General features: G+C 34.6%; 1 protein-coding gene across 2 annotated transcripts; it reads right to left on the reverse strand.

Moving 5' to 3' along the window:
* Window positions 1–1,095: 1,095 nt before the first annotated feature.
* LOC120090879 (serine carboxypeptidase-like 45) lies at window positions 1,096–27,246 on the reverse strand. Of its 2 annotated transcripts, XM_090307335.1 has the most exons (9): window positions 26,992–27,246; window positions 25,948–26,049; window positions 25,743–25,838; window positions 6,435–6,601; window positions 5,242–5,595; window positions 4,362–4,489; window positions 3,733–3,825; window positions 3,233–3,350; window positions 1,096–1,310 (listed from the first exon to the last, which is right to left on the reverse strand). In XM_090307335.1, the coding sequence occupies exons 1-9, from the start codon at window positions 27,215–27,217 to the stop codon at window positions 1,167–1,169; spliced, it is 1,428 nt and encodes a 475-aa protein (XP_090163461.1). In that variant the 5' UTR covers window positions 27,218–27,246; the 3' UTR covers window positions 1,096–1,166. The 2 variants fall into 2 exon arrangements, with proteins under 2 accessions (XP_090163461.1, XP_090163462.1); XM_090307336.1 differs by lacking the exon at window positions 3,733–3,825.
* Window positions 27,247–27,489: the final 243 nt, after the last annotated feature.

The following is a 27,489-nucleotide window of genomic DNA, read 5'->3' on the forward strand; positions in this document are numbered from 1 at the left end:
ATAAATAAAATAATAATGATACTAATTTTTACTTAAAATATTTATAATTTTAGTATAAATACCATATTTTAATTGATTTTAAAATGAAAATATAAACGAAAAGTTTTCTCCACGGAGACTCGAGCACCGAATGGGGATTCTCCGACCCTGACCTACTTCCAAAATGGGGAATGTGGTGGAAACGGGGATAACAAATCCCTACAGGGATGAAGATGAGGAATCCCCCATCCTAGCCCCGTTGCCAATCGTACTTAGGTCATAATAGGCTTTGTCTTTTAAATAACTAAAGTTAACGCAGGGACCATTTAGAACTGTTTTTAATACATCAGGGATCAAAGTGTTCTTTTTGGAACTTCAGGGACCAAATAGACACCAATCTCAAATCTTAGGAATTAAAAATATAATTTATCCTTTAATTTATTATTGTTATGTCATCATTATTATAATCATTGGAATTATATACATGTAATATTCAAGCTTTATCATTGGGCAAAGATAATATATATATAATGAATATGTTTGAACCATATGGTTTAACATTTATATTATATATATGGATAATTTTATGGAGATTTTCAAAAATAGAAAAATAAGTAAAACTATTTATACAAAATAATTAAATTTAATCTTCTTTGATGGAGATTGATAGAAGTTTATAAGTGTGTATCAGTGATAGAAACTGATAGAAGTTAAAAGTATCTATCAGTATTTTTTTTTTGTTATTTCTATAAATAGTTTGACATGTTTTATATTGCAAAAATTTCATAATTTTATAACTAATTATTTGTTATACCAGAAGATTTAAGCAATTTTAAGTTCAAATAACCATTAAAATGAAAAAAAATTAGTGAAAATTTAACTAAGTTGTAGAAAAAAGTCATGCAATCTTGTTATATAAAAAAGCTATGTATTCTCAATATAAATACCACAACGAATAGAGAGAATATCACAATTCAAACGAGATAAAACTAAAGATCCAAACATAACCTTTATAAAAAAAAAGGTCTTGAAAGTCTTATTTAATTGAAAAATTTTACGATCGATATTTAATTATGCTCAGATTGACATATATAGAGTCGTAAATTAAAGCATAAGTGTGATTTAATTCTTAAGTTATTGAAACACACACCAAATGTGTAGTTTAGTAGGTAATTTTGGGATGAAGCTCATGGGTTGTTTCCTTGTAGAAAAGCAGTAATGAGAGCCAAAGATCTTCCTGGGGCTGTATAGGGAGCTTGATGAGCACCTTCTCTAACTGTTGCAAATGATAGAATGTTCTTTTTTCCATATGTTTCTACCCATCCTCCAACCTATAACACACCATCACAAATCCTTTTTATTTTATTTTTTTAAGAATTTAGAAAAATATCCATTTATATGACGACCCTAAACTTTAAGAGTCATATCAATTAAAACTTTGAACTTAAATATATCAACTTATATATATCCCATCCGTTATGTTTCGTTCAGATTATAAACATCTATAAGCCTTATGCCTCGTTTGATTTGACTTGATTTTTTTTTTTTTTCTTTTTTTCTTTTTTCTTTTTGAAAAAATCCATTTATATTTAAACACTTTTAATACAAACGGATTAAAATACATTTAAAAAGTTATTTTAAATGGTTATCAAAACTCAAGTTTCTTCCAAATGACTTATTTTTTAAATTCAACACACCCTTATAATTGTATCAATAAATCTCCGTTCATATTAGCAATCAAATCGAACTTTTAGTTAGGATTTAATTTGAAAATCATCCATTATCAATTATTTATAGTTCATTTTGTTAATATGATATTTGAAAAAAGACTACACACGTGTAAAATTTGATCGATGCTTTGATATGATTTTCGGAAATAATCTTGTCTAAATTGGTTCACTAAAGATAATTTAAGAATTTAATTAAAACAATTATAAGTCTCGCATTATATTTTTAATCTCAAAGAAGGTATAAATTGATACACTTAAGGATGTTGAGAATGTTTAAATTGATCTGACTATTAATTCAAAATTTAGAGGGTGTAAATTGATAATTTGGCACTTACACTTTTATATAAACAACAATTTAGTTTGTAATGATTTTCTCCTTGTAATTAAGTTTTTTAACTTGGCATGTAAGAATTTAGTCCCAACTATGATATATTTTATCAAAGTTAGTGCCAATTTTTATTAATCGATTTATTCTTTATAGTCTATAAATAAATTTATTTTTTTAATTAATTTACGATCAATCTACATATAGTGTAAGATTTTTTTTAATCTTAATAATACTTTTCACAATAAAGATTAAATCGTTGTAAATTATGTAAAATATAAAGATTAGATTGTTATTGATTAAAGTATAGACTATAAATTGTAATTGATTTCAAACTATAGGAACACTTATTAAATTGATATAAACTAAAGTTCATGGATTAACCTATTTTTTAAATTAAAAAATTATTTACTTTTTAATAGTGAATTTATCATTTGACCATAAAATTCTATTAGTAGACAATAAAACTTGTTGCAAGTATGCAGCTTCAAAACAGTTATTCATGGAAATGATGAATAAAATATATCTGTTGTTGATTTTAAGAATTGGTTAAATGTGTCTTGTATTTTTCTTAGAAAAGTATTGGTTAAATAATTAAATAAGAAAAAGAGAAAAGTTTTTGGATCAGTTTTGGGTTTAGTTTATCCATTTGTCCTTAATTTTAAAATTTTATACTTTTAGTCAAAATCAATCCCTCTCCGTTAAAATGTTACATTTTTTAAATTTGGTTTCAATTTAGTTCTTACGTTTTGGATTTTACACATTTAGCCTCTTTTTTTTCCTAAAAACTTACTTGAGTGTCTTTGGCTTTAATGTCTATTAATTAATTTAAAATAAATATGAAATAAAATTTTAAAATTAATTTTAATAGTGATGAAAAATAATGAAACTTAATTAATTATAATTTTTTTAAAATAATTAATCGGCATTAACACTAAAGATTGAAAGTGAGTGATTAGTAAAAAAAATGGAAGTTATTAAAAGTATAAATCTTGAAACTTAAGGACTAAATTAAAATAAAACTCACATCTAAGAGTAAAATTACAATATTTTGTAACTTAGAAACTAAAGTGGAATAAAATTTAAAATTAGAGGACTAAAAGTGTAATATTTTGAAAGCTATGTAGATTCGAGATCTAGGGACAAAAAAGTAATTTTATTCGTAAATAAATGAAGAAAAACAGTTATATAAATTTACCTGATGGTTGTAAAACCAAGGTGAGTAAGGTAGGGTTGTGTTCAAGCTTAAAGTGGTTGCTAATTTATTGACCAGACTTCGACTCCCAAATAATGGGATAACTGCATCTTCATCTCCACTGCCAATTCATCACCATATAAGACTTATAGTATGCTTGGAATAATTTTATAAAAAAAATAATATTTTTCAAACAAGATGATCATTAAATTTATATATATGTACCTCTTTATTTATAACACATGATTATATTTTCATTTTCTCCTTCTAAAAATACTACGTCAACAAAACTCAAAAACTAAAAACGAATCGAAGAATTTTGAAGAAGGTTCGAGAGAATGACCATAAAAATGTTAATAGTCAAAGGACCAAAAAAACAAGATTATCTCAAAACTCAGGAGAAAAAATGTCGAATTTGAAACTCAGAAACTTAAAAATGCAATCCAAATTAAATAATTTCGGTGTAATTTTACCAAAAATTAAAATAAAGATATTCAAAATACCTATACACGAGAACCCTAATTCCTGACTGCACAAGAGAACCCAAGGTGTAAATGGTAGGTATCATTAAGTTCTTCTTATCATACTTTAAAACACTGCAACAAATAATAACACAAAATCATTTGTATCTTAAATGGCAATATTATTAAAACTTTACAAAACTCATTGCCATGTTAAATGAAATTACCATACAATCTAATAATTAATATATTATGAACAAAATTAATGAAATTATTACAACACAAATAGAAGTTTGAATATTGTATGGTTGAAATGTCTTCCTATCTACACTTCAAACGATTAAGTATGGGAGTTCGTTGGTTTATTTAGAAACTTAAGTTGAATTTTTATTTGACATATTTAACTATTTATGGTTTATTTACAATTATGACTCTAGAGTTTAGAGAAGTACACTATATAAACTCTCTAATCTTAGAGGTGTCATTCATTCTGTATTCTATAAAAACTGTTTTCTCTTTATTCCTTGGACGTAGTTAGCACGTGGTTAATGAACTTCGTAAATCTATATGTCGATTTTATTTTGTTTTACATTTTATATAGTCTTTATTTATCGATTTCGTAACCTATAATGTTAAAACAAGTGGGACTTAAGGAGGAAATTAATACTTACAAGCTGCAAAAGCTCCAATTGGAAGCCCCTCCAAGTAGTTGAGCATGAAGAGCCTTTTGGACATCCAATCTGTTTAAGTAACTATCCACTTCATCTGCTATACATACATCTATCTTCCCACTATCTCCCTATTTTAGTCAAGTATTAATCCAACTTCATGTACTTCCATAAAAAAAAATTAAAAGGTTAAAAACACTTTTCACCCCTAACATTTCATAAAATTATAATTTAGTCCTTCAAATACAAACAAATTTGTAACAATTTATTTTAATAACAATTTAATCTCTATATTTTGAAATTTATAAAATTTTAATCCCTATCATAAAAAATCTCGTCAAATTAAATGTCGAACTTTTATTACGAAAATGACTAATTCTTTATAGTTTATAAAAGACTTAGGTTCCCGAATAGTTTATCAACAAGCACGTGTAATACATTTCATTAAATCTTAATAATAATTTTTACAATAAAGATGAAATCGTTACGTATAGAGAAAAATTGATAAAATTTGAAATTTTGGCCGAATGATTTTGAAAATTCAAGTAATTATTTAAGAAATATGAACATCATAGTTAAATAATTAGAAGGAAAAACAAGCATAAATATCATAGACTAAAAACTTAAAAAAAAATTTATTATCAAATAGAATCGTTGTAAAATATTATACTATATATATATATATATATATATTTTTTTTTTTTTTCATAATTTATAAATTTATTTTGAATTTTAGATTTAAAATTTCAACAATACCCTTGACGTTATTGAGTATAGTTTTTCAAACTAAAATGTAAATAGACATATCGAGAGGTTTAAATCCTCATATCCCACATCTATTACTTACGTTAAACTCGAAAAGAAAAGAAAAAGAAAATCATACCGAGTATTGCGGAAGGGTTATTTTGTGAGGAGTTGGTTTCGAGGAAAGAGAAGAGGAAGAAGAATGGAGTATTCCATAGTTATTTGGAGCTGCTTGTGAAAGGGTTGAGGATGTACAAACGTGTAGGTTGACAGAATATAAGTTGATGAACTCTGAAAGTTCTTTGGATACCAAATTATTGACCATTGAACAAGAAGTAGAAACGTTATGGAGAATGGATTGTCTTGTGATTTCAGAAATATTACAAACTTTGTTCAGAAGTTGATATGTAGAGTCTGAAATCAATCCATGAGACCACAAATATTCTCCTCTTGCATTGAAATCTGTGTCGAATTCCAACAATGGATTCCCTACCTACAATGATACATTTCTCCATAAATGATAGGGTCAACGTTGAACTCATGTAAATGTAAAAGTATCAATAGAAATCTTGGAATGCGTCCTGAATTTGTTATTTTAGTTTTTACTGTTTATAGAAGTATACTATATAAATTCTCTAATCTTCAAAGGCGTCTCTTGATTTGTAATATGATGTTTTCTCTGTAATAATAAACTACTCTCTTCCTGTACTTGTAGACTTAGTTAATAGAGTTTAGTGAACCACGTAAATCTCTATGCCGATCCTCTGTTGTTTAGATTTTCTATTTATTGTTTATTATTGATTTCTTAATAAGAAATATCGACACGTTGATGAAAATTTGATACATGTTTTAGTTAATAATATTTGAGTTCTTTTTTCAATTTGTTTTTAAGTTTTCAATGTAATCCTTCACTATGAGTTAATGTTTCGCTTGCTATAAATTTACATGACATGATACTTAGTGAATTTGCAAAAATTTAGAAAAGGTTAAAAGAGTCATTTAAGGGAGTAAAGTTGCTATGTTACCTAATTTCTCCCTATTTCTTGAAATTTTGATAAAATCACTTTTATCAAATTCAAAGTCACTTCGAAACACGTCTTTAATCACTCAAAATTAATTTAAGATCTGTTTTTACACTTTTAAATGTAGTTTTCATAAATCAAAAAATTGATTTTGAATGATTAAAACTATATTTCGAAGAGATTTTGAAAATGTCTAAAGTGATTTTACTCTTTTTAGAATTACTTTCAAACATGTCTTAAAAATATGTTTTAGTATGTTTTTTAAAATGAGAAAAATATTATTTTAACCACTTAAAAATTAGAAACTTACAGCTATAGCCTTGAGGTTAAAAATGTTGAGTTCGGATTGGAGAATGAGTGTTGCAAGCTGTGGAACATAATGACCAGCGTAGCTCTCACCGCTGATGAAGAAATCTCGATTTTTGTATTTAGGAAACTTCTCGAACCATCGTTCGAGGAAAACCAAGTTGTCTTGTGCTGAAATTTATAACCATAAAAATACCAAAAACCTTAGCTTGTTATATTTCTTAGGAAGTACAGATATTTTTTATTGTGCAAAATATTAGATATGGATACGATATGAATACATCTAGATATGTGTTTGATATGTTATTTTGAATTATCTTATTAAATTTTTTTTTTCAAATATGCAAAGTAGATATATGAAGGGAACACGTGGGTCAATTTTTTTTTTTTTTTCAAATTTAAATCCAACCACTTAAAATACCCAACCCATAACCCATTTTATTTTAGTGCATGTTTAAGAGTGATTTTAAAATCATCAAAAATCATTTTTTTTTTCATTTTTAAAATAACTCAAAAACACACTTTTAATTACTCAAAATTAATTTAGTTTTCAATTTTACACTTTTAAATACAATTTTCATATTATCAAAATTAGTTTTGAAGAAGTAAACATATTTCATGGTGATTTTGAAAATGAAAAAAGTGATTTTAACCATTTTAAAATCATTTCCAAACATAAAAGTCCACTTAAATTGAGCAATCCAAAACAAAAGAAATTAAAAATGATAAAAATATAATTTTTTTAAAAAAAAACTCGAAACGTAATTAAATCTTTATTCTTACATTCTCTCTCACTATTTGAATCGTGATTCACACCTCCTTCATCCTTAACTTCATTCTTCAATCTTCATCTTCTACTTCTTTCCTACCGTCTACTCTAGTCGTTCAACAATCACTCGACGTTACTAGATTTTTTTTCAAGTTTTCACTTTCTTCTTGAATCTATTTTAATCTAACTTAAAATAAGTGTTATAGCAATTAATTGGACATTATATATATAATGTATCTTCGACGTATCCATATCTTAGTTTTTAAAAATTAACGTATCGTTGTATCATATCGTATCCATAACTATGTCTTTGCTTCTTAATCTATCACTATATGCTTTCAAGGAAGTTCAAATTTTATTTTGTTTTTATAGTGTGGTTTTTAGTATGTCATTTAAATTATGTTTTACGTTTCGTTTTCAGATTTGTCTAGTCAATGATCCATTTGAGTAAAAACTATTAAAAACATTTTTTTTTAGTGTATCTAGATTTTGAAATAGAAAATTTAAAAGGTAGAACTACGTTAAACCAGATAAATACTATGTTCATTATTTTTTTTTTCAGGTAATAAATTCATTTAATTTTTGTTAAATTAAATTAAGTATAATGTAATACAAAATAAATTGTATAATACTATAATTAAATTTAAAATTTTTATTATACAAAATTTATAAAAGAAATCATGTTCATAATTAGTTGACAATAAATGAAATTTACTTGGAATTAGTAGCTAGCCACCACTACTTTTTATGGTTAATATATTATCAAATCTTTTTTGATCCACTTTATAGATTCTTCTTCTTAATTCTAGGTTGTCACTATATTTTATTGTGTTTATTTAGTGTTTTTGTAGGTTTCGAGCACCTAAGAGATAGAATCAACCGTTACGGACTGTTCAGGATTAATTTGGAGCAATTAGAAGCCAAAAAGAGCATCGGGGCTTCACAGGAGGCAAAATGACGAAAATGTCCCTAGAGGCGCAACCCTCAGTGCTAGGGCACCAATGTGCAGTGCTTTATCCGAAAGCACCAGATTTTGGTGCAATGCTGCGATGCTACGTACTTTGACGGACACACGCACACTTTAGCGCCACGACACTAGCCATCGCGACTTCTATATAAACAGTTCTTCGTTTTTAGGGCAGAGGATTAACCCCCCAATCGATCTCCAGCACATTTCTTCATCTTCTCACCTACGTCGCTTGCAATTTTCACTAATTTCTTCCTTCCTCTCATGTAATTAGTGGAGATGGAGCCTAGATTTGTCTTTTTCATCCCATAGGAAGGTAAGTTCTAGGGTTTTCTCTAGTTTAGAGGATTTTGGATTGATCTCTATATAATCTTTGAAGTTTTATTTAAATGTAATCTTTATATCTTGATTATTAGTTTCCTTTCTGATTGAGTCGCTTTGTAATCATATTTTTTCTTGATTGTCTAAAAAAACCATTTGGGATTTTATGATTCAGTACTTAAGAGATTGGCTTGTAATATGTGACATAAAACTATAAATTGGTTTCTAAGAAGCAAAAGGTTAGATAGGCTTGCAATTTGTTGTCTATAACAAATAGTATTGTTCCTATTGACTTAAGAGAAACTATATTAAATGTTTGGTCAGACGATGGAAACTAAATATTCACCCTAGCGTAAGCCGTAGAGCGTAATGTGGTTATGTAAATGTGTTTAGTATGATTCATCTAGCATGTTTAACTAATTAGGTAATTAGGACGAATTGGGCTTGGCATAATCAAGAACCACAAGATTGCATTCAAATAATTCAATGAATAAGATTACATTGAGTCATTCCAATATTCGTCCTCTAAGTTAGAACGTCTCTCCTTAATTGCATTTCTATTCTTTACTTTACTTGCACTTTATTTTCTATGCATTTCGACTTATCCAATCCACACTAAACCCCTCGTTTAACACTATAACCAAAAATGAGCTTCAAGGAACTAATCTTTTGCGCTTCCCTATGGTTCGACCCCGGACTTGTCACTTGTACTACTAGTTAGTATAAGTAGTTTGTTAAGTGATTTATAAATCTTATTTGATTTGCGAAGAGAGATTTGCGACACCCACTCTTCAGACATGATCAAATTGGTGTTATTGTTGAGGAAGCCAATTAGTTCTTCTTAGTTAGTTTTTAGTTAAAGTTTCGTTTGCTTTGATTTTTTTTTCTTTCTTGTATCAGTTAAGCATGACAGGATTTTCAAATCAATCTTGATGTCCAAAAGCCGAGTTGCAGATCTTGATGTTGAGGTAGGTAGCCTTGACTGCCACATTGTCGAGTTGATCGCCCTGTTTGGCCACGTGATGGAGTGGAACTAGCAGCAAGCTCAGGCAGCAGGCCCAAGGTTACAGTGGAGTCTAGTACCACATGGTCATTTAGAGGAGGGGTATTATGGTCATTTGGACAATGAGCCTCATCATTCTTAGTGGGAGGAGTCTTTTGACAATGGATACTTAGAATGGGGAGCTTGGATAGCTGAGATTTCACAATACCCCACAAGTTGACTCATGCTCAGTCTTCAGGGTAAGGTAAGTCTTTAGAAGTTTTGGTTTTGGAGTTCGAGTGCTTTCAACAAGAGAGTCTTTGCCCCAAGGCAGAGGCTGAAACTAATTTGCAAAGCCTGAGTGACCTTGTTGCTCAACTTGCAACATTAGTTGTGTTGGGATTGATGTCTTAATTCTCCCGGAGTCTCGTTGTTTTATAAAGATACATATTGTTCAATGAATAAAATAAGTGTTATTTAATTCTGGCATTTACTCATATCCAATAAACAAAGCTCCTTGGTTATCTTATGTGAACTTAAACATATATATGTGATATACAAGTGGATCATGCCTTAAGTGATAACCTAAATCGGTCTGTAGTATAAGGATTAAGGTGGGATACCTAATCCTGGTGACACTACGGATATGGCCCGCTTTGTAGAGATTTGCAAGTGTTGTAAACTACTATAGATGGTATATCCTGACCATTCATGTGGAGACGTATAATGGGGATGTCCTATATAAAGAGTTTGTATAAGACCTGGACCACGAGATGACTAGACTCTGTATAACGCTAGAGGGAAGATTTCGGGAGATTCTGCTTGGAAAACGGGTCGATTATTCAGGACATTCTGTGATTGTTGTAGGTCCCTCACTTTCATTACATCGATTCTACGAGCCTACAAGCTTAGCTTTGGTTTAGCTTCCAATTAAGGCTCAGGGAGTTCTTTGCCCGGGATTGAGTGAACGAAGCCCTCCACCCGTAGCCCCACACTTCCTTTTTTTTTAGTAATTTTAAAATATTATGATGGTTCCGTTGCTTTATTATTTCGTTTGTAACAAAGCCCTCGGATTTCTGCAACGGATTACAACAAGGGCAGCTCTTACCCTACCAATAGTTCTTTAGTTTTTCGATCGGGAACAAAGCCCCTGGATTTCAAAGTGAAGCCTAGTTAGAAGGAAATCCGTTGACTTCGTTTATGCCCTTATACAGTAAAGAAAGAAAATGAGGCGGGCTAAGCTTCCATTCGAAGTAAGAGAAAGGTTTCCCATTCCTTAGCCAGAAAAATATGTGGCCATGAAATAGGGATTAAGTGGAACTGAATTTACTGGGTGATAGAGTCGTGAAAACACCAGTTTCTTCCAACACATGCAAGTCGAGCTGTGATTCACTAATAGACACGCGTCAAAACCAAATGACTCAGGGCATCCAATCGGCCAGGAACCGAAATGGAAGGGGGTGTAAAAAAACTTGCAGGGCTTACTAAAATAGAGGGCAAAGCAACTCAAACTGAAACTTCAGTTCTTCGTGACTTGGTATTGAGGATATCAGCGATATTAGAAAAGAGAAAGAGATTCTCACAATTTACTTCCACAACTTCTCGCGATTCGATGGAATTTTATTGCTTAAGCACCTAGCATGTCATCACAAATGAAAATCGAGTGAAAACATGAGTTGGCTTTTTTACACAGTATCTATAGAATGAGCACTGTGAACTATCTGGCCGGATCCAGGCAGAATTAGGATGTAAACTTCAGGGTGCTTCTCTCTTCTACTAATATTAGCGGATGAATAGAAGAAAGGTGGACTATATCATCAACTTATTCCATTTGTCTAGGAAAGCTAGCCATGCTTTATGGTGAAGACTGTCAGGTGTCAACCTCTTTCAGATATGAATCTATCTGATTCAGAGGGGAAGAACTTGCATCAGTATCTCAATTTCAATTCAAACATGGGATAATGAAATTCCGGGAGAAGTCGGTAGTTAGGCACTGGATGCCTTCGGACCTGAAGAACGTGGGACGCTGGGTCGGGGTTTGGTGAACCAACTGGTCGCTCTTTTAAAAGCAAGCATCTCTTATCAATCGGATAGGAGCCTCCCTAAATTCAAAAAAGAGATCTGCCTCGACCAGGGAAAATGGGATAGAAAATCTCATAAGTAAGGTAATAGAGTAAGTCGGGTTCTATTTTTGAAAGTCCCACGGAGGATTCCACTGAATCCTGGTAATCTGACCTGGTATGCCTAGATTGACTAAACGAATAGGAGTAGGAGCTAGTTGTTGACCAATCATTCCCGAATAAGCTCTCGGCTAGGCATTCGGGAAGCGACTAGTCGCTTCTGGCCAAGCTTCTATCAGGCCGACCACTACATAAATAAAGAGATCTGAAAGTGAGAGTTCCAGTATAAGAACTAGCACGAATGGAAGTGATTTAACTAGAACAGAAAGTTCTAATGATCGCTGTCAAATCTGACTTTTCTGTTTTCCTTCCGAATTGAATGAGATTTTTTCATACTTCTATAGACGTAAAAGCTTACTTTGCTCCACTGGCACCGAAGCAAGAGAATGGACCTGAATTGTCCCTCATTGAACTAATAAAAGGAATGAATAAAACAACCATAGAGAGTTTGCTTAGCTTGTAATAAAGAAAACCTAGTTCCGTTGATGAAAACAAGAGGAAAAGTTCTGGGTAATTTTTCTAAGCCAGGCTACAATCCATATTCCATTATTTAATTAGCGAGTTCTTTTTGTAGGAAAATCCTTCTATCTGCTATTCCGTTAGGAACCGCAGATTTTTTGGTACATCATATTCATGCATTTACAATTCATGTAACGGTATTGATACTCCTGAAAGGTGTTCTAGACTCATTATTAGAGATCAATCCTGAACCTGACGGATCATTCCTTTTTCTGATATACGAACCAACAGTTATCCTTAAACTTTCGTGCTTGGTGGAGAAGAAGCGAACAAAGGTACGCTCGCTTCCTGTCTTGTTCTCTGCTGCGAACTAGGATCGCTCGCCAGCTAGGTCAGATTGGAGCTCATATTTAGGATTCCTGGCTTCTCGGACTCGTAACAGACGGCTAGGAACAAGAAGAGAGTCAGTAGTCTCTGCTGTTGCAGGTCCTTCTCCTTCCGCTGAGATGGCCATTTTTTTTTTTACCGCGGCACGAAATCATGAAGAAGCTGGAATAACTCAGAAAGAGAGTGGTGCCTAACCGTTGAAAGCGTCTGTTGTCTTTGTAGAGCAACAGTACGTGTTCCTTTTCCATTTGCTTCCAATAGTTCAACCTATCCAAAAAAATTGTCGGCCTATGAATGTGGTTTCGATCCTTCCGGTGATGCCAGTTTAGGAATTTTCAATTTGGGTGACAGTATTCTGCCTAAAGAGTGGTATAGCCCGTTGCAGAAGCCCCCCCTTTTTTGATCCATTTCTTTAGTCTTTAGTTTTTCGATCCTTAAAGACTAGTTAAAAGACTAAAGGGTCTCTGGCAACAGTACGTGTCACCTAACGATCTCAGATGCGGGATTACCTGTAAAAAGATCCCAACTAAACAGATATGGAAGCTATAATTGTAAACCGAAATCAAATCTATGGAAGCATTGGTTTATACATTCCTCTTAGTCTCGACTCTAGGAATAATTTTTTTCACTATCTTTTTTCGCGAACCGCCTAAAGTTCCAACTAAAAAGGCGAAATGATTCGTCACTATCATCAATAAGAAAACCCGTAGGCTTGTTATCCAGGAACTTGTTCAGAAATACTATAATGAAAGAAAGATAGGAGTTTGTCGCTAGGTATTTGACTAAATAGGATCGTCCAGTTCCTATAGAACCTATCACTAAAATACCCCTAGAGGAGGATAGGGCTAAGCGGAGCGAAAAGGGTTTTCCATGGACCCACCATACATATTCCTATAGGCCGATGGATCTGATAGCAGCTCACCATCGCCCACTTTTCTGTAGGTTATATATTTACTTATACGGCTTTCTTAATTGCCTCTACATCAGGCAAATTTGGTTAATATTGTATGTGTTGTATCCGTGAAAATAGGAATGGCTCAGCCCACATGCATCATTTGATGAAAGCACTTCAGTCCAGTCGCCTCCTCGAAGTGGCTTGTCAACCCCATCTTCCTTGTCGCCGTCCTTTGGCTTGGCTTATAAACTTTCAACGTTGGATGCTTCGGTGGGTTCAGATGAAACTGAAAAATTGACGAGCTTGCTCTTCCGTGGAATTCCTATAGTAGGAAAAGCACCTCCAACAGGCTAGGGCTTCCCATTCACTGATTTGTGGTTGACGACGCCCTCTCTTCGAGTGGAACGCTTCCGCCGCCTGAATCTTGATCTCTTCTTTCTTTTGAGAGGGAGAAAAAGTCCAACATTTACCTTCCTGCCGAGTTGCTGCTTTGCTCCTTTTCAGTAGGGGAGCGAAAGGTTAGACCTTAGAAAGTCAACGAACAGCGAAAAACTAAAGTGCACACTTGAAAGTGCTTCGAAAGGTGTCAGCAGATGCGCGGAGCCGGAGCCCACCATGTTCGCCCGCTGGGCCGAGTGTTCGCCCACTCTATATTGTTTCTGCAGATCAAATCCCGAATCTATTTATAGTACCCAATCGGATTGGAATATCAGCTGTGGCGGGGCGACTTTTTTGTTTCACAATAAGAGACCTGGACGATTATCCCTACCCTCCGTAGCTTACGAGTTTACGTCCATCCCTAGTCGGGTACAGGCAAAGGCAAATAGAGCTTTTGCACATTTTCGTTAATCCATGAACAGGATATAGACACATAGGCCTATGGATCCATACATCTCGATCCATCTTTTTCGCGATCGTATCGGTCGATACTTTCAAACAAAGCGAAAAAAAAAAAGAAAGAGAGAATCACTTGATTCCCTCTTTCTAGATGGCATTCAATGTGTATTCCTGAATAATCTCATTTTTCAATTATTCAACCATTTCATTTTACCAAGTTCAATGTTAGTCAGATTAGTCAACATTTCTATGTTTCGATGCAACAACATTGGAAATTGGTAAAGCATGACTGACGTCCTCAATCCGTCAATCCAATCAATACCGCTTCCCCTCTTTTATTCCTTTATCTGCCTGAAGTCATGTAAACCAGAAATGAATTAACAAATATGAAGCAAGACCTACTCCCTCCCATCCCAGGAATAAGTGAAGAAAGTTATCTCCAGTCACCAACATTGGCATAAAAAAAGATTAGTAATGAGGATTCGGAATATCACACATTGATCAATCAAAGAGAGATTCAACAACTAAAAGAAAGATCATACCTATGGGCCGAAGCATTTCATAAAGCAGTGCATATTAATTACTGATTGCCATTGTCGACTATTGCTGGTGACTCCCCTCATCAAAAGCTTTTTCAAAAGAATCCAGACTATTCCTATTTCAAAGTCGAGCCTGAGCCCACGCTCATGCAAGATCCTGTGGGCTCAGCGTACCATGGTCGCCTCCTCATTCTCGCAGAATTGAACTGCCAAATCGGAAAAATGGAGTGCTATCGGCTGGATTCGTTTAGTTGTTGACTAAGACAGATATTCCCTAAACAAGGAAAGCTATGAATGCTGGAAAGCTTGTCCCGGGTCACTTCTGGTGATAGCCATTGGGCTAAGTCTCCAAAAAGAGCCACTCACATATATAGATAGGCATTATGAAGGAGCTTCGCTTTTTGCTTTAGTTGGCGCGTTGCAGTAATGACGAAAAGTCAAAATGGAAGCGGATCAGTTTCGAGTTAATGGATACTCTAAGATAGAACGAGAAAAATTGAATTTGATTAATTCAACTTCTAAAAGTTTGGAACACGACTTGGAGGGAGATATTTCATATCTTTCGAGATCCACCCTACAATATGGGCTTCCAGGTGGTATGAAAGAAAGATTCACACAAGAAAAGTGATCACAACAATCTCCCTTGCAGTTGGTATCAGACATGGTTGAAGCTTGGCCACTAGGATTATGAGAATCTACTGTGTGTAAAAGGACCAACGATGATTTATAGGGTATCTTTCCCTATTCGGATGAGAAGCAGAAGAAGTTCTTTGGGAAGTTTGATCAATAGGCCCGCGCGAAAGATGCCTCTTTCTTCTTTTAAGCGGAATAAGATGAGAAGCTATGCTATATTAAGCGGAATTGTTTAAGATTCCGGATTTGGAACTACAGCCTTAGCCCGGGAGGAGACTTAAGACTTTGGATTTGAACAAAAAAACTACGTCCCCATTGGCTTTAGGAAGGGCCTTAGCCTTAGCTTCAAGATCTGAGCTTGAACACGCCTTCTTACTAGCCCATAGAGAGTGATTCCAGGAAAGGGCGGAGCTGCTCTAACCTTAGCATCAGCAGAAGATAGAGAAGTGCCTCATTGGTAAGTGCTACAAGATCTCGTACATTGGAACCCATGGTTATGGAACCGAATCCATTAGTATGGAACATTTTCTTTTCCAAGTGAAATCCCCTAATCCGGTTACCTTTTTCCTGACTCCCTCGCAGCACTATTTCACTTATTCGATTTTTGAATAAAAGAGATGCTGGTTTTCCGGTGTTAGCCCCTGCCAATATCGGAAGTGATAATAAAAGTGGGAATGCTGTCACTAGAACGAACCACACAAAGAGGGGTGATCTATGCATAGTCATTCTAGGTGCTGGGACAGTCTTGAGACTGACTTCTCACATAATCACATAGTAGAGAAGAATGCTGCGATTTGGAGAATCTTGCAAGCGTACTTCAATCTCTCGCTGGTGGCGGTGAATTCGTTCCCGGGCCTTGTACACACTGCCCATCACACTATGGGAGCTGGCCAGGCCCGAAGTCGTTACCTTAACCACAAGGAGAGGGATGCCGAAGGCAGGGCTAGTGACTGGAGTGGAATGCTGGATCTTTGCACAAATAAGCTATGGGGAGAGTTCTTTGAACTCGATTCGCCCTCTGAAAGAAATAGAACTTAAAACAAATTATTTTGATTCGACTGTCTTTTTTTCGACTTGTCTTGAGTTGTCTAGTTTTTGAAAAAGTCTTAACAATACTTCAATTTATTTAAACCCATATTTTATTGTAAAACGCAAGAAGCCGAGCGACAAGAAAAATTCCCGCTGCTACCATCGTAGCAGCATGTATAAGAGCCAAAATGGTCAACTCCATTCTTTTTGAAAGCATAACTTGGGCTGTTGTCGAGCTATCCCTCACCCATAAATTTTTCATTGTAAATGGGAAATACTTATACAAATAAAAATAAAAAAATGGGGGGGGGGGGGGGGGGGGGGAGGGGAGATAAAAAAGATGCAGGGTCATTTGTCTTCCAACAGTTCTGAGCCCGAGGTAAATGCTTTGTTTGTGAGCCGGCAATTCGAAGATTAGTGAGCAGGAGTCTTTGACTGTGAGTGCGGGTGTGGACCAGGAAATAAGGATGATTTTTCAATCCAGCAGAACGAAAAGCGCCAGCCTAGAACGGAGCACATGCTACTTCTTCGAAATGGCGAACAACTTACCTTTCTTCTTAGTCTGATCCGTTTTAGGTTCTTGGCTTTGATCCAATTCCGAAGCTCGTTTGCTCACTAGGCCCAGTTGGAGTCTGCATCGTGTTCGTCTGTGTTTATTGAGCTTTCTTCACTGAAGCACCATGCGGCTTTGCTTCGCGCAGCAGGAAGAGGGCTGTTGTCATTTGAAAGGAAAAGCCCCTTGTATAGGGTTCCAAACCAGCGCACCCCTAAACAAAAAGCTTTGAAGCCCCAAATTTATCACTGCTTATATACCTGGTATTGGCCATAATTTACAAGAACATTCTGTAGTCTTAGGAAGAAGAGGAAGGGTTAAGGATTTACCCGGTGTGAGATATCACATTGTTCGAGGAACCCTATCTTCCTTCTTATATTTCTACATCTAGGATCCGACTTGTATCATTGATACTACTAGGAATTGAATCATTATGGCAAGGAAAATTTTAATTTAGATCCTGGTTCTCCTGTAGCTGGATTCTCCAGAACCACAAGAATCCTTAGTTAGAATGGAATTCCAACCCCATGATACAATCTTCTTATATGTCGATTTAGCAAACCAATGCCTTTAGCCACTCAGCCATACCTTTAACTTGTTGATAGGAATTTGAGCCGGCTCACTTTTTTTTGCTAATGTGCAGCGGCGAGGAGCCCACATGTTGTTGGACTAACCTATGGTGTGTTCCGGCGAAGCGCCGGGTTGTTGGTAAGGAGCGTGAGCGGGCGGGGGGCGCGGGACATTCGCAGAGTCCGTGCCTTACGTACCACCACGGGACTGGTCGTTCTTGGGCAGATCCCACTCCTAAACATAAGAGACTTTCAACATTTTGATAATAGACGAGATTGAGAAATCCTAATCGTAGACGAGTAAGCGCTTTCATCGATTTAGGGAACTACTCCCGGGTGGTAAGAAGATGCCTTGGGTCCTATAGTTTTTTTCTGCCCCCTAGGATCGAGAACCCTTTTGGATCTTATTAACCAAAGAAATAAGGCTTTGCACTATAGTTAGTTCAGCACCAATAAAAAATCCATCCATGAAGTTTTGAAAAATCCAAACATTTCAGAGATAGATAGAGAGGTAGGAATTTATCGAACGAACTGCACTCCTTCGTATACGTCATGAGTCCATTGATGAGAAAGGGCTAGGGAAAGCTTGAACCCAATTCCTACAGTGATAAATATAAGCGCACATCAACATCCTCCTCCCACTCTCCTTATAGGGCGTCTTCAAACCTTTTATAAAAGAAATTATCTGCCTTACTATTGGTGGTAAATCAGTGTGGTTTGCCTGTGAATCTAGCTTCTGAGAAATATTTACCATCTGAAAAAAGGAAAAAACGGAGTCTTTGTCTAAAGAAATGCCTTGAGAAAGGGCAGATGTATAAAACCTTTCAACGAGATAGTACCCGGTTCTACATGACTAAGCCCCGTGCTCGTCCAAGGAGGGAGTTTGCTTTACCAGGTACTAGAGACTTACATCTCACCTAAACGACCATAAGTGACACGACCTCAATCCTGAGTGTTTTGGGAACTTCTGCCTTTGAGGGCAGTCATTTGATTAGTCTGGGTGAAAGTGGCCAGATTGCCAACTCAACATGCCTACCTTTTTGGGGACTTGTCTGATTTGAGAGCTGGGAACTCAATCCACAAGATGGAATTCACTTCTTTTCCGAAACAGGGATAAGTAGAGAGATTGCTCCCTTAAGGGATGATTCCGGGACTAGAACATAGTGGCCACAACTTCTCTTTGGAAGAAAAGACTTAGTCATAGTAGGACTATGACTTATGTTCATTAGAGGGATCGGTGGTACTTAGGGAGACAAATGTAACTTCAGGGGCATAACGGTTATTGGCCCAGCTGTACTTACGAACGATCTGTGAAGGGTTGTCGCACTGCCGATTGGTTAAGATGGACACATAATATATCTGTTGTAAAGCGAGTTCAACTGTCAGTCTTTAGTGGAGTGCCTAGTAGTTAACGAATGGTGGATCCCGTGACTAAAGAGTTTAGTCAATTATTCACGTATCGTTGGAGCTTCAAGCTACAGGTCCATGAGGTCCCCTTGGTAGCTTAATGGATTCAGTTGATTTGAAATGTTCAAATTGACAATAGGCATTTTGATTATATATGATATAATCGATTTGATGTATGAGATACATCTAGTGGAGGATTGATGTAAATGAGATTTACATTAAGTACCATAGAATAGAAAAAGAAATATGGTTTATATGTTTCATGAGATGAAATATTAAAACAATAGGTTATAAATATAGTATAATAAGTTGGTTATCATTTATATTTATAATTATATTAAATATTGGATGATTAATTCTTTTTCTTTTAAATAACCAAAGTAGTGGGTGGTTATTGAATCATGGTAACCGTGAGTTTAAAAGAAAAATGGTTTTCCTATTTTTTAAAAAGAAGTTTTACAAAAGATTGAAAAAGTTTTGAGTTTTCTCTCCGCACAAAAGAAACTCACGAAGTCGTCAAATAAATTCGGATTTACTAAACGACGGTTGGGCGAGCTAAACGATCGTGCAGGTGCGAGCTAAACGATCGTGCAGGTGTATTTATTAAATGATCGCATAGTTTTACTAGACGATCGCTGGCCCAAAGTAAACGATCGTGTAGTGTCTGTAGGTGATAGACTGAGCTAAACGATAGACTAAACGACCATATAGCTTTTGCTATACGATCGCATAGCTTTATCAAGACGATTGGGCATCGACCTTTACGATAGGTCTCCGCCATCTCCCACTTGCCCAGTCGTGTAGGTGATCGTTATTTCCTCCGTTCGTCTGCCTCATACCAAGTCCGAACAGAGCTCACCCTCTGAATTCTCACACCGAGAATACCAAGGTCGCCTTGTTGGTGGTGTCAGTCTCAACTCGACATCGTCGAGGTTTTTTGGAGGCCATTTGTGGTGCTGTGGAGGTCGTTCGTGTGACTGAGGAGTTTGTGGCCGAGGCGATCATTAAGGACGAGTGCGAAGAGTTCGTGCCGAGGAGATTGTTGAGGACGAGAGTGAAGTGTTCATGCTGTGTTCGTGCAGTGTTGCAGTCGTGTAGATTAAGCGTTCGAGATTGCTGTTGTTCAAGCGTTCGTGTGCAACGGAGCGTGGAGACATTTCTACCATTGTGCGTAGAGTTTGATCTTTTTATGCATTTGTATTGTTCATTCTGTAATTTCTGCATTTCAATTGTATAACTGTTTGTATTGAAGTTGACTATAAATATATGTTCATTCATGATTGTAATTTGGAATAGTCTTGTTCCGCTGCTCATGGAAACCTTAGTTTTGATTTCCTTCAAGTTGGGAAGCTGGATGGTTCGTTGTCAGACCATTTCCTTGACTTCCTAGATGCTCACAGGCATGAGGTAGTCCACGTCGACGTGGTGGAGGAGGAGGAACCACTTCCTCGAGATTCGCCCCAAGATATGACTTTGGAGTTCTTAATTTCTGAACTTGCTAACATCTCCATTCAGTTTTAGCAGAACACTCAAGCTCATTTGTAAAACATGGCTGACCATGTTGCCCAGCTGACTGATGCCCTGCAGAGATTGGATAGCCAACCAGAGCAACCCATCGCCTGTACCTCGGAGGCAAAGTTTCTTAGGGAATGCTACTTCTCCAGTGATAATGAGGACATCATTCTATGCTCGCCAATTTATGAGGCTAAGGAGGATCCAGAGCCTAAACTCGATGACATCCAGGTGATAGAGTTAGAGGTCGAAAGACCTCGCCTTATTCTAACTCCTAGTATTTTGTATATTTTTTTAAAATTTTTCTCCCCTAGTCTTCAAGAGTCTGTTGAGTCTTTTCTTTATATCGACTCTTTTGAGTCATTTGATTCTTTCGATTCTTTTTTGTCATATTCCAAAAATCATAAATTCGATTTGTCTGGTTCTCTTCAAAAGATGAAGAGCCTTATAGCCTTATCGGGCTATATTGACTCATTTAAGAAGGGATTAGAGAAATATGAAAATTTCTTTATACTATGAGAGGTGACAAGTTATGTCGACCAACCAACGTTAAAAATTTGTCCATCCTAGAGGGAGTCAGGTGGAAAATTTTACTACTTTCCTTTACTGTTTTCCTAGCTTAGCTTCTTCTTTTTCTTTTGTAGGTTCTCTTTCTTTGCCCTAAAAAAAGAAGAAGATCAATTTAAGCGCAAGTCCTCATACCACCATCCCGTGCATGTAAACGTCATCAGATGAGGTTTTCTGATCCCTTAACTCTTTTTATTTTTTAGTTTAGATTAGAGATACATTGGGGACAATGTATCATTTTAAGTTGGGGGTGGGGTATGTTTATTGGGGTTGATGCCCTAAATCTCGTGGGTCCTATAGTTTGTAATTGTAAAGTACAAAAAATTTATTTATTTAATAAAATATGAGGTAGTTTATTCGACATTTAGTAGCATTGACCCACAAAACCAGTAAACTAATATCCAAGGTTATCATATGGATCATGTTTAAGTGATAACCTAAATGATCTATAGTAGATGGATAAGGTTGGGTACCTTATCCTGGTAACACTACGAATACGACCCACTTTGTAGAAGTTACAATTGTTGTAAAGTTCTACAAATGATCTGATCCTGATCATTCATATACGGACATGTGAGTGAGGGTGTTCTATACAAAAGAGTTTGTATAAGACTGGACCACAAAATATATAGTATCATTATATAATGTCATTAATATTAGAGACTTACATTTCACCCGGATGACCATAGGTGACATGACCTGAATCTTGAGTGAGTTATGAACTCCTGCCTATGAAGGCGGTCCTTTGATTTGCATAGGTGAGAGTGGCCAGATCGCTGACTCAATATGTCTACCATTTTGGGGATTCGTCTGATTGGGGAGCTGGAACACAACTATACAAGACGACATTCACTCATTCCTTGATGTCGGGGTAAGTAGATAAATTGCTCCTTTAAGGGCTGATTTCAGGGCTTGAACAATGTGGCGTCACACTCTTTCTTGGTTGAATAGGGGTTTGGTCATAGTTGGACTATGATTTATTGTTCATTAGAGGGATTAGTGGTACTTAAAAGTTAGATGTACTTATAGGGTTTTTAGAGGGCTCTGTGTGATTCGGTTATTGTCCATCTTCTTCACAGAAGTTTTCACAGACGGTCTCTGTGTGAGATTCTCCCAATGTAATTCTCCCAGAAAATTCTCATCTCAGAAAATTTTTTCCTCTCTCATCCAAAATTCACAGAACCCATAACTCTTGTAATTATCAACCCCTACTCACTGGTGGTGGTATCCAACCAAATAGTGATTTGATTTTGCCGTGGTTTTTTATTTTGTTCGTTTTTTAAGAGTTCATGATCAGATCAAGGAGAATTATCGTGAAAAATTGGTTTTTCAAAGGTAAGAAGTAAATCTAAACCCTAATCTCGCTTCTATTTAATTCAAAAGCATACTATAAAATTTCTGTGATATACAATAATTAGTTATCTATAATTTTAATTCTCTGTAAAATTGAAATTGGGACACGATCCATGCTTCTGCATCGGACCTCATAGTCCTTCAATGTTGTGATAGCTTGAGGTCCTTGAGCGTTGTGCTCAGACAATGTTAATGTGCTTGAATTGCTTGTTTGCTCTTTTACGTTGTTTATTATGATGAGTAGTTAATGACGCACCCTCTTTGTGATTAGGTCGACATGAAATTATGTTGGAAGAGCATGATTATGATCTTTATCCAATTTTAAAATTTTTTCTTATCTCTCATGCACACCTAAGTCCTTTGTCTAACGAAATTAGGTCTTGCATGATTAGAGTTATATTATTGGACTTATATTTTTGTTGTCACCCCGAAAAACCTAGGTGATAGGTGTTAAGTGACTGAAAGCTCAATTTAATAATGCATGTTTAAGTTTTTGCCAAACACTTATTTTGTATTGTAGAAGCCAAGCATGTTGTAAAGTAAAAGAAAATTTGTAAAAGGCAAAACATGTTGTAAAGTAAAAGCAAGTTTGTATGTTATTTTTTAAAGGGATTAATCCTGTTTCTTAGGGTTATAATTAACCTAGGGCGGTTATGACACTCGTAGTTTCCCTCTGAGTTAAAGTATCCCCGAGGAATGAGTAAGCTTTGGCACCTGGTTAGGAGAAGTTGCTCATAGTTGGATGTCTTTCACATAACCCATGTGGGCAGGGCAAAATGAAGTTGATGTGTCTAGATAAGGTTTCCTCTTCTATGTAAAATTAAGAAAATGAAAAAAAGACAAAAATAGAATAAAAGTTTGGTTCCCTTAAATGTGTCATTGCATCGTTGAGCCTAAGAAACTTAACTCTTAAGCCTTCGAGCCAAAGTAGGGGAAAAATGAACTGAGAGCCTTATAAAATCATTCTGGATTGTATAGACTTAACTAGTAGGGCTTTGGAGACATCCATGCATGAACAAGTTTAGAATTATTTTTAAACGTGCTTTATTGATTAATCGTAATCAAATTTCATCTTTGATTGCAAATATTATTTTAAGAGACTGTTGAGACTAGAATAACGACCCTTGTGATTGAGCAAGCATATTTTTGTGTGAATATGTGATTCTACCATGCTTGAGGACGATCAAGAATTAAGTTGGGGGGTGTTTGATAACATCGAAAATGTATTATCTTCCTCTTCTTAATTCTAGATTGTTACTATGTTTTAATGTGTTTATTTAGTGTTTTTGTAGGTTTCGGGCACCTAGAGGTAGAATGAACAATTACAGATTGTTCGGGATTAATTCAGAGTAATTAGGAGCTAAAAAGAGTATCTAGGCTTCAAAGGAGGCAAAATGACGAAAACACCCTTAGAAGCACAACCCTCAACGTCACGGTAACAATGCACAACGCTTTTTCCAGAACACCAGATTTTGGTGCAAAGCTGCGGTGCTACATACTTTGACGGACACATGCGCGCCTTAGCACTGCGACACCACCATGACTGCTATATGAGCAGTTCTTTGTTTTTAGGGTAGAGGATTGACCCCCAATCAGCCTCCAGTTGATTTCTTCATCTTCTCATCTTTCTCACTTGCAATTTTATCTAATTTCTTCCTTCCTCTCACGTAATTAGTGGAGATAGAGCCCGAATTTGTCTTCTTCATCCCATGGGAGGTAAGTTCTAGTGTTTTCTTTAGTTTAGAGACTTTTGGATTGAACTCTATGTAACCTTTGGAGTTTTATTTAAATATAATCTTTATGTCTTGATTATGAGTTTCCTTTCTAATTGAATCACTTTGTAATCATATTTTCTCTTGATTGTCTGACAAACTACTTGGGATTTTATGATTCAATGCTTAAGAGATTGGCTTGTAACATGTGACATAAAATTATAAGTTGATTTCTAAAAAACAAAAGGTTAGATAGGCTTGCGATTTGTTGTTTATAACGAATAGTATTGTTCCTATTGACCTAGGGAAAACTATATTAAGTGTTTGGTTAGACGATGGAAACTAAATATTCATCATAGCGTAAGCCCTAGAGCGTAATGTGGTTATGTAAATGTGTTTAGTATTGATTCATCTAGCATGTTTAATTAATTAGGTAATTAGGACCATTGATTGGATGTCCAATCAATTGGGCTAGGCATAATGAAGAACCACAATATTGCAATTCGAATAATTTGATGAACAACATACACGGAGTCATTCTAATATTCGTCCCTCTAAGCTAGAACGTCTCCTTTAATTGCATTTCTATTCTTTACTTTACTTGCACTTTATTTTCAATGCATTTCGACTTATCCAATCCACACCAACCTCCCATTTTACCACTTTAACTAAAAATGAGTTTTGAGGAACTAATCTTCCTCACTTCCCTGTGGTTTGATCCCGAACTTGCCGCTTGTACTACTAGTTAGTATAAGTAGTTTGTTTGGTGATTTATAAATATTATTTGATTGGTGGAAAGAGATTTGTGACACCCACTCTTCGGGCATGATCACACATATTTAAGACCATATAATAATTTTTTTTTGAATTTCTTGTTTTAAAATTTTTATTTTCATTTCATTAATCAAGTAGCGTACCCTTAATTTTTGTACTCACTCATCTCTCTCAATACACAAAAGGAGTAGGTCCCCTATTAGTTATGTGTTAAACACTTTATTAAAACATTACTTTAGAAAAAAACTAGAATAGTCTAAATTAATTACAAGTTGTTAGAAAAACAATACTCAATTGCTCATACTTCTATAAATTTTTAAATTTTGAAAACTACTTTTTAAGACAATTATGAAAAGTAGGAAAAAGCATGAAAATCAAATGTTTTTTTTTTCTTGTCAAGATACTTTAACTTATTATTTAGAATAATTATTTTAAATGATAAAATCGTTGAAAATACTTTCAAATATAATAAAATGTTATCATCTATTAATAATAGAAAATGATAGACACTAATAGACATCTATTAGTGTCTATCCGTATTAAATGTCAGATGTCTACCTATGTCTATCATTGATAGACCGTAACATTTTGTCATATTTGAAAATAAGTGGGCTGATTTTCTTATATTCAACCCTATTATTGATCTAATATGCTAATATCATTATTGAAAGATTCCAGACATATTGTAAGAGTAATTAAGTTTGTGTTTATTGTATGAATATTCTAATTATTATAATAATGAAAAAGTGATTACATAGGAGAAAGACAATATAAATTCTACACATATAGTTTGTATTAATAGTAAAATGGATGAACATATTATGTATGAATATGAGAGTAATTAATTAATTAATTAAGAAGATGAACCTGTAATAGTATCATTAACTGTGGTATAGAATGTGGTGTTTTCAGAAAATGAGAAGCCAACTCCAGCTGGAGATTCAAGATATAGTATGTTTGCCACTGTCAAAATTAATTAACCAATTATTAATTTAGGATTAATTAAGAAATAAAATTAAGAGAAAAACAAATAAAGAAATGAAATTAGATTTATATGAAGAAGAAATTAAACCATTGTTCCAGCTGAAGTGATTATGAATCAAAACATCTCCTTTTGGTCTGAAAGGGCCATGCTCAACAAAAGCTCCAACACCAAGGGATGAACACCCTGGACCTAATTTATACAAAAACACGTACTTTTAATAGCCACTCACCTGGTATTAGGTTTTAAAAACATATGTTATTATTTTTTAAATTTGATTTGCAATTCTATGTATTTTAATTTTAATATAAATATAAAAGTCAGTAAAACTTAAAACTTCTTTTGGAAATAATCTTATTAAAGAAGCTACCGAGTAATGTGTTCCTTTGTTTTGTTATCTTCTAGTGGAAATCGATTTTAACAAAAATACTAGTTTTTGAAATAGGAGTACTTCGTTTTTTAGACATTAAAAAGAGTAACTTAGGTGCAACTTAGTTGCACACCCATCTCCATGCATTCACATTCACAGATTCAATAACAAAGAAAATTAGGAAAACAAGATTATATTTTAAAAACAAGAAAATGTTTACCACATAGTAACTATTTGTGATTAGGTACTTGAGTGTGGATTGCACAAATGTGTGTAGCTTGAGATTCACCCCATTATTTTTCTTTTTAAAATAACATGTTGCTCTTATTGAAATTTAATTTAAAATTCAATTTCTTTATTAGTGAATTTATATCGACATAGAAATTCAAATTTAATAATAATATAGAGAAAACAATAAAACTCAAAACTAAAGATAAGAAGACAAAAAAGAAAAGTGTTGGGAGAGGAAGTTGAGAATAAATGTATAAACTAACATCATAGCAACCGTCATCATATACTTACGATGACACTAGATTTAATGTTAGTTATAAACCAACATCATAGCTAACTGTCATCAAACATGTATAAAGATAGGTATTTTTATGACAGTTTTAAACTCTCATTACAACACAACCATCATCGTACACTACCCTAACATCGAGAAAGATGATTGTTTCAAAACTATCGTGATACATATACGATGTGAATTCAAAGCTAATTAAGATTATCGTAGCAAAAGTAAAAATCGAAAAAAGGAAGATTACCTCCATCAAGCCAAAGAAGAAGAGGCTTGGAACTAGGATCCGTGTGAGCCTCTACAAAATAGTAGAAAAGAGCTCTATTTTGATAATCATCAATGATAATATAACCTGAAAATTGTTGAAAGCTAACACTTGGTTGCCCCGGCAGCCTCACGATCCTATCCTTTTCTTTTGAACACTCTCCTCTTAGACACAAAATTGCCCACAAAAGACCTCCCACCATTGACATTATCCATGGCTTACACTTAGTACAACGCATTTTTTTGTCCTCAATAACATCAAATTCTTTCTTTTTGATTTGCTTGCCTTATCTATTTGTATTTACCAAACCCTACTTTTATATAATGATAATGGTTTTTATTTTTGTTTTTCGCTTTTGACTTGAGCTTATAAGGAATAATCCACGTCTCCTTACAATTTGAATGTTACGTAATCGTTGAAGTCCCACTTGATGGTCGTTTGATTTTTCACGTTTTTTATTTGTATAAATGGAGTTTGATT

Source organism: Benincasa hispida, chromosome 11 (genome assembly GCF_027475165.1).
Source record: "Benincasa hispida cultivar pf3 chromosome 11, pf3_genome.v1.1, whole genome shotgun sequence".
NCBI lineage: Eukaryota > Viridiplantae > Streptophyta > Magnoliopsida > Cucurbitales > Cucurbitaceae > Benincasa > Benincasa hispida.